The 10,000-nt window shown below is 54.6% G+C and overlaps 1 protein-coding gene across 2 annotated transcripts in view; it reads left to right on the top strand.

The window, feature by feature from the left end:
• Positions 1-10,000, top strand: part of abcg1 (ATP-binding cassette, sub-family G (WHITE), member 1) — a 19,680-nt gene that overhangs the window by 3,739 nt on the left and 5,941 nt on the right. For both annotated transcript variants that reach the window (XM_055166593.1, XM_055166592.1), the window contains exons 4-7: positions 1,035-1,218; positions 7,950-8,095; positions 8,724-8,847; positions 9,350-9,464. In XM_055166593.1, the coding sequence (XP_055022568.1) occupies positions 1,035-1,218; positions 7,950-8,095; positions 8,724-8,847; positions 9,350-9,464 (569 nt within the window). The remainder of the gene's footprint in view (positions 1-1,034; positions 1,219-7,949; positions 8,096-8,723; positions 8,848-9,349; positions 9,465-10,000) is intronic.

The following is a 10,000-nucleotide window of genomic DNA, read 5'->3' as shown; positions in this document are numbered from 1 at the left end:
AGGACCTCACACACTGGACCTCACACACCGGACCTCACACACTGGACCTCACACACCGGACCTCAGACCGGACCTCAGACCTCAGACCGGACCTCACACACCGGACCTCACAACTCAGTCCGGGATACAGTGTGTTTTATTGTGAAAGGATGGTGTGTGTTTTATTGTGAAAGGATGGTGTGTTTTATTGTGAAAGGATGTTGTGTGTTTTATTGTGAAAGGATGGTGTGTTTTATTGTGAAAGGACGGTGTGTTTTATTGTGAAAGGATGGTGTGTGTTTTATTGTGAAAGGATGGTGTGTTTTATTGTGAAAGGACGGTGTGTTTTATTGTGAAAGGATGGTGTGTGTTTTATTGTGAAAGGATGGTGTGTTTTATTGTGAAAGGACGGTGTGTTTTATTGTGAAAAGATGATGTGTGTTTTGTTGTGAAAGGACGGTGTGTTTTATTGTGAAAGGACGGTGTGTTTTATTGTGAAAGGATGGTGTGTTTTATTGTGAAAGGATGATGTGTGTTTTATTGTGAAAGGATGGTGTGTGTTTTATTGTGAAAGGACGGTGTGTTTTATTGTGAAAGGATGATGTGTGTTTTATTGTGAAAGGATGATGTGTTTTATTGTGAAAGGACGGTGTGTTTTATTGTGAAAAGATGATGTGTGTTTTGTTGTGAAAGGACGGTGTGTTTTATTGTGAAAGGATGGTGTGTTTTATTGTGAAAAGATGATGTGTGTTTTATTGTGAATGATGATGTGTGTTTTATTGTGAAAGGATGGTGTGTGTTTTATTGTGAAAGGACGGTGTGTTTTATTGTGAAAGGACGGTGTGTTTTATTGTGAAAGGATGGTGTGTTTTATTGTGAAAGGATGATGTGTGTTTTATTGTGAAAGGATGGTGTGTGTTTTATTGTGAAAGGACGGTGTGTTTTATTGTGAAAGGATGGTGTGTGTTTTATTGTGAAAGGATGGTGTGTTTTATTGTGAAAGGACGGTGTGTTTTATTGTGAAAGGATGGTGACCGGTGCCGTTGTGTTGCCAGGGAGACGGGCATGTCCGGACACATCCTGATAAACGGGCGCCCTCGTGCCCTCAGGTCCTTCAGGAAGGTGTCGTGTTACATCATGCAGGAGGACATGCTCCTGCCGCACCTGTCGGTCACCGAGGCCCTGGAGGCGTCAGCCGACCTCAAACTGCACGAGCGCAGGGCAGAGCGCGGCGCCATGGTGAGGGCGGGTACACCAGGACACACAGAGGACACACAGAGGACACACAGAGGACACACAGAGGACACACAGAGGACACACAGAGGACACACACCAGGGCACACAGAGGACACACAGAGGACACACAGAGGACACACACACACACCAGGAGGACACACAGAGGACACACAGAGGACACACACCAGAGGACACACAGAGGACACACACACACAGAGGACACACAGAGGACACACAGAGGACACACAGAGGACACACACCAGGCACACACAGGACACACAGAGGACACACAGAGGACACACACACACACAGAGGACACACAGAGGACACACAGAGGACACACAGAGGCACACACACCACACACAGAGGACACACACAGAGGAACACACACACAGAGGACACACACACACACAGAGGACACACAGAGGACACACACACACACAGAGGACACACAGAGGACACACAGAGGACACACAGAGGACACACAGAGGACACACAGAGGACACACAGAGGACACACAGAGGACACACAGGACACACAGAGGACACACAGAGGACACACACCAGGACACAGGACACACAGAGGACACACAGAGGACACACACACACACAGAGGACACACAGAGGACACACAGGACACACAGAGGACACACACCAGGACACACAGAGGACACACAGAGGACACACAGAGGACACACAGAGGACAACACACCAGGGGACACACAGAGGACACACACCAGAGGACACACAGAGGACACACAGAGGACACACACCAGGACACACACAGAGGACACACAGAGGAACACACAGGGCACACACAGGACACACAGAGGACACACACACACAGGGACACACACACAGAGGACACACAGGACACACAGAGGACACACAGAGGACACACAGAGGACACACAGAGGACACACAGAGGACACACAGAGGACACACAGAGGACACACAGAGGACACACAGAGGACACACAGAGGACACACAGAGGACACACAGAGGACACACAGAGGACACACACCAGGGCACACAGAGGACACACACGGAGGACACACAGAGGACACACAGAGGACACACACCAGGACACACAGAGGACACACACACCAGGACACACACAAGAGGACACACAGAGGACACACACCAGGCACACAGAGGACACCAGGACACACAGAGGGACACACACCAGGACACACAGAGGACACACAGAGGACACACAGAGGACACACACAGGACACACAGAGGACACAGAGGACACACACCAGGACACACAGAGGACACACACCAGAGGACACACAGAGGACACACACACACCAGGACACACAGAGGACACACAGAGGACACACAGAGGGACACACACACAGAGGACACACAGAGGACACACAGAGGACACACAGAGGACACACACCAGGCCACACAGAGGACACACAGAGGACACACACAGGACACACAGAGGACACACAGAGGACACACAGAGGACACACACCAGGACACACAGAGGACACACAGAGGACACACAGAGGACACACACCAGGACACACAGAGGACACACAGAGGACACACAGAGGACACACACACACACAGAGGACACACAGAGGACACACACACACAGAGGACACACACACACAGGACACACAGAGGACACACAGAGGACACACAGAGGACACACAGAGGCACACAGAGGACACACAGAGGACACACAGAGGACACACAGAGGACACACACACACACACAGAGGCACACACACACAGGACACACAGAGGACACACAGAGGACACACACCACACCAGAGGACACACAGAGGACACACACAGGACACACACCAGAGGACACACCAGGACACACAGAGGACACACAGAGGACACACAGAGGACACACACCAGAGGACACACAGAGGACACACACACCAGGACACACAGAGGACACACAGAGGACACAGGACACACAGAGGACACACACCAGGACACACAGAGGACAGAGGACACACAGGCACACACACACAGAGGACACACACCAGGACACACACCAGGACACACAGAGGACACACACCAGGGCACACAGAGGACACACACCAGGACACACAGAGGACACACAGAGGACACACAGAGGACACACACAGGACACACACACCAGGACACACACACAGAGGACACACAGAGGACACACAGAGGACACACACCAGGACACACAGAGGACACACAGGACACACAGAGGACACACACCAGGACACACAGAGGACACACACCAGGACACACAGAGGACACACACCAGGACACACAGAGGACACACAGAGGACACACAGAGGACACACACAGGACACACAGAGGACACACAGAGGACACACACACAGAGGACACACAGAGGACACACACACACCAGGACACAGAGGACACACAGAGGACACACAGGGACACACAGACACACAGAGGACACACACCAGGACACACAGAGGACACACAGAGGAGGACACACAGAGGACACACACAGGACAGGACACACAGAGGACACACACCACACACAGAGGACACACAGAGGACACACAGAGGACACACACCAGGACACACAGAGGACACACACACACCAGGACACACAGAGGACACACAGAGGACACACAGAGGACACACACACCAGAGGACACACACAGGACACACACAGGACAGACACACAGAGGACACACAGAGACACACAGAGGACACACAGAGGACACCACACCAGGACACAGAGGACAACAGAGGACACACCCACCAGGACACAGGACACACAGAGGACACACAGAGGACACACACCAGGACACACACACCAGGACACACAGAGGACACACAGTGGACACACACCAGGACACACAGAGGGACACACAGAGGACACACACACACCAGAGGCACACAGAGGACACACAGAGGGACACACACCAGGGCACACAGAGGACACACAGAGGACACACAGAGGACACAGAGGACACACACCACACACAGAGGACACACAGTGGACACACACCAGGACACACAGAGGACACACAGAGGACACACAGAGGACACACACCAGGACACACAGTGGACACACACCAGGACACACAGAGGACACACAGAGGACACACAGAGGACACACAGAGGACACACACCAGGACACACAGTGGACACACACCAGGACACACAGAGGACACACAGAGGACACACACCAGGGACACACAGGGACACACAGAGGCACACAGAGGACACACAGAGGACACACAGAGGACACACACAGGACACACAGGACACACACAGACACACAGACACACAGAGGACACACAGAGGACACACACCAGGGACACACAGAGGACACACCAGGACACACACCAGGACACACAGAGGACACACAGAGGACACACAGAGGACACACAGAGGACACACACACACACACCAGGACACACAGAGGACACACAGAGGACACACACCAGGACACACAGAGGACACACAGAGGACACACAGAGGACACACAGAGGACACACACCAGGACACACAGAGGACACACAGAGGACACACACCAGAGGACACACACCAGGACACACAGAGGACACACAGAGGACACACAGAGGACACACACCAGGACACACACCAGGACACACAGAGGACACACACCAGGACACACAGAGGACACACACCAGGGCACACAGAGGACACACAGAGGACACACAGAGGACACACACCAGGACACACAGAGGACACACAGAGGACACACACCAGGACACACACCAGGACACACAGAGGACACACAGAGGACACACACCAGGGACACACAGAGGACACACACCAGGACACACAGAGGACACACAGAGGACACACAGAGGACACACACCAGGACACACAGAGGACACACAGAGGACACACACTAGGACACACAGAGGACACACAGAGGACACACAGAGGACACACACCAGGACACACAGAGGACACACAGAGGACACACACCAGGACACACAGAGGACACACACCAGGGCACACAGAGGACACACAGAGGACACACAGAGGACACATATCAGGGCACACAGAGGACACACAGAGGACACACACCAGGACACACACACACAGAGGACACACAGAGGACACACACCAGGCACACAGAACACACAGAGGACACACACACACAGAGGACACACAGAGGACACACACCAGGACACACAGGGACACACACACACAGAGGACACACACCAGGACACACAGAGGACACACAGAGGACACACAGAGGAACACACCAGGACACACACAGAGGACACACACCAGGACACACACACAGAGGACACACACCAGGACACACAGGAGGGCACACAGGCACACACACAGAGGACACACAGAGGACACACAGAGGACACACACCAGGGCACACAGAGGACACACAGAGGACACACACCAGGACACACAGAGGACACACACCAGGACACACAGAGGACACACACCAGGACACACAGAGGACACACACCAGGACACACAGAGGACACACAGAGGACACACACCAGGACACACAGAGGACACACACCAGGACACACAGAGGACACACAGAGGACACACACCAGGACACACACCAGGACACACAGAGGACACACAGAGGACACACAGAGGACACACACAGGACACACAGAGACACACACCAGGACACACAGAGGACACACACACACACAGAGGACACACACAGGACACACAGAGGACACACAGAGGACACACAGAGGACACACACACACAGGACACAGGACACACAGAGGACACACACACACCAGGACACACAGAGGACACACACCAGGACACACAGAGGACACACAGAGGACACACACCAGGGCACACAGAGGACACACAGAGGACACACACCAGGGCACACAGAGGACACACAGAGGACACACAGAGGACACACAGAGGACACACACCAGGACACACAGTGGACACACACCAGGACACACAGAGGACACACAGAGGACACACACCAGGACACACAGTGGACACACACCAGGACACACAGAGGACACACAGAGGACACACAGAGGACACACAGAGGACACACACCAGGACACACAGTGGACACACACCAGGACACACAGAGGACACACAGAGGACACACACCAGGGCACACAGAGGACACACAGAGGACACAGAGGGACACACAGAGGACACACACCAGGACACACAGTGGACACACACACCAGGACACACACAGACACACAGAGACACACAGAGGACACACACACCAGAGGCACACAGAGGACACACCAGAGGACACACAGAGGACACACAGAGGACACACACACACAGAGGACACACAGAGGACACACAGAGGACACACAGAGACACACACCAGGACACACAGAGGACACACAGAGGACACACAGACCAGGGACACACACCAGGACACACAGAGGGACACACACACCAGGGCACACAGAGGACACACACCAGGCACACAGAGGACACACAGAGGACACAGAGACACACAGGACACACACACAGGACACACAGAGGACACACAGAGGACACACACCAGGACACACACACGAGGACACACAGAGGACACACAGAGGACACACACCAGGACACACAGAGGACACACACACAGAGGCACACAGAGGACACACACCAGGGCACACAGAGGACACACAGAGGACACACAGAGGACACACACCAGGACACAGAGGACACACAGAGGACACACACCAGGACACACAGGACACACAGAGGACACACACAGAGGCACACACACAGGACACACAGAGGACACACACCAGGGCACACAGAGGACACACACACAGGACACACAGAGGACACACAGAGGACACACAGAGGACACACACACACCAGGACACACAGAGGACACACACCACACACAGAGGACACACAGAGGACACACACCAGGACACACAGAGGACACACACCAGGACACACAGAGGCACACAGACACACAGAGGACACACAGAGGACACACAGAGGACACATATCAGGGCACACAGAGGACACACAGAGGACACACACCAGGACACACACCAGGACACACAGAGGACACACACCAGGGCACACAGAGGACACACAGAGGACACACACCAGGACACACAGAGGACACACACCAGGACACACAGAGGCACACAGGACACACAGGACACACAGGACACACAGAGGACACACAGAGGACACACACCAGGACACACAGAGGACACACACAGGACACCAGGACACACAGAGGACACACAGAGGACACACACACACACCAGGACACACAGAGGACACACAGAGGAGGACACACAGAGGACACACACCAGGACACACAGAGGACACACACCAGGACACACAGAGGACACACACCAGGACACACAGAGGACACACACCAGGACACACAGAGGACACACACCAGGACACACAGAGGACACACACAGGACACACAGAGGACACACACCAGGACACACAGAGGACACACAGAGGACACACACCAGGACACACAGAGGACACACACCAGGACACACAGAGGACACACACCAGGACACACAGAGGACACACAGAGGACACACACCAGGACACACACCAGGACACACAGAGGACACACAGAGGACACACACCAGGACACCATGGTGAGGGCGGGCACCTCACTGTGTGTCTGTGTGTCAGGTGCAGGAGATCCTGGTGGCTCTCGGGTGTGTGTGTATGTCACGTGTCGTGTGTGTATGTGTCGTGTGTGTATGTGTCACGTGTGTATGTGTCATGTGTGTATGTGTCTGTGTGTCAGGTGCAGGAGATCCTGGTGGCTCTCGGGCTCTTGGACTGCGCTCACACTCGGACGTCGCACCTGTCGGGGGGTCAGAGGAAAAGACTCGCCATCGGCCTGGAGCTCGTCAACAACCCGCCCGTCATGTTCTTCGACGAGCCCACCAGGTCTGAGACCGAGACCAGGTCTGAGACCGAGACCAGGTCTGAGACCGAGACCAGGTCTGAGACCGGGACCTGGACTGAGACCGGGACCTGGACTGAGACCGGGACCTGGACTGAGACCGGGACTGAGACCAGGTCTGACACTAGACCAGGTCTGAGACTAGACCAAGACCAGGACTGAGACCAGACCGAGACCGGGACTGAGACTGAGACCGGGACTGAGACCAGGTCTGAGACTAGACTGAGACCGGGACTGAGACTGAGACCTGGACTGAGACCGGGACTGAGACCGAGACCAGGTCTGACACTAGACCGGGACCAGGTCTGACACTAGACCGGGACTGGGTCTGAGACCGAGACTGGGACCGGGTCTGAGACCGGGTCTGAGACTAGACCAGGTCTGAGACTAGACCGAGATCAGAACTAGGCTGAGACCGGGTCTGAGACCGAGACCACGTCTCTGCTTCCTCTGACCCGGTCTCTCCTCACAGTGGTCTGTCCTGGTCCTGGTTTAGTCCTGGTTTAGTCCTGGTTTAGTCCTGGTTCAGTCCTGGTTCAGTCCTGGTTTAGACTTGGTTTAGTCCTGGTTTAGTCCTGGTTCTGACCCGGTTCTGACCCGGTCTCTCCTCAGTGGTCTGGACAGCTCGTCGTGTTTCCAGGTCGTGTCGTTGCTTAAAGCTTTGGCTCGCGGCGGCCGAACCGTCGTCTGCACCATCCACCAGCCCAGCGCCAAAATCTACGAGCTCTTCGACCAGGTACTACACTACCCACAATCCTCTGCTGCTCTCAGACTACACTACCCACAATCCTCTGCTGCTCTGAGACTACACTACCCACAATCCTCTGCTGCTCTCCCACATCTGAGACTACACCCACAATCCTCTGCTGCTCTGAGAGACTACACTACCCACAATCCTCTGCTGCTCTGAGACTACACTACCCACAATCCTCTGCTGCTCTGAGACTACACTACCCACAATCCTCTGCTGCTCTGAGACTACACTACCCACAATCCTCTGCTGCTCTCAGACTACACTACCCACAATCCTCTGCTGCTCTGAGACTACACTACCCACAATCCTCTGCTGCTCTGAGACTACACTACCCACAATCCCTTAGTCCTGCTTTAGTCCTGATTCTGACCTTCTTAATTCTCGCTTTAATCTCCGTCCCGACCCGGTCCCGACCCGGTCCCGACCCGGTCCCGACCCGGTCCCGACCCGGTCCCGACCCGGTCCTGACCCGGTCTGTGTGCAGCTGTACGTGCTGAGTCAAGGTCAGTGCATCTATCGAGGTCCAGTGAAGCGTCTGGTCCCGTATCTACGACAACTGGACCTCAACTGCCCCACGTACCACAACCCGGCCGACTACGGTGAGACCCGGACCAGAACCGGACTACAGCCAGACTACAGCCGGACCAGAACCGGACTATAACCGGACCACAACCAGACTACAATCGGGCTACAGCCAGACCAGAACCAGGCCACAACCGGACTACAGCCGGACCAGAACCGGACTACAACCGGACTACAGCCGGACTACAACCTTACTACAACCGGACTACAGCTGGACCAGAACCAGACAACAACCAGACTACAACCGGACCAGAACCGGACTACAACCAGACCACAACCCGACTACAACTGGACCAGAACCGGACTACAGCCGGACTACAGACGGACCAGAACCTGACTACAACCGGACTATAACCGGACTACAGCCGGACCAGAACCGGACTACAGCCGGACTACAACCTTACTACAACCGGACTACAACCGGACCACAACCAGACCACAACCGGACTACAACTGGACCAGAACCAGACTACAACCGGACCAGAACCGGACTACAACCGGACCAGAACCGGACCACAACCGGACCACAACCGGACTACAGCCGGACTACAAC

Source organism: Boleophthalmus pectinirostris, unplaced genomic scaffold, assembly GCF_026225935.1.
Source record: "Boleophthalmus pectinirostris isolate CB_2022bp ecotype Guang Dong unplaced genomic scaffold, ASM2622593v1 HiC_scaffold_9, whole genome shotgun sequence".
In the NCBI taxonomy this organism is placed as follows: domain Eukaryota; kingdom Metazoa; phylum Chordata; class Actinopteri; order Gobiiformes; family Gobiidae; genus Boleophthalmus; species Boleophthalmus pectinirostris.
This window is presented reverse-complemented; position numbering and strand designations above follow the sequence as displayed.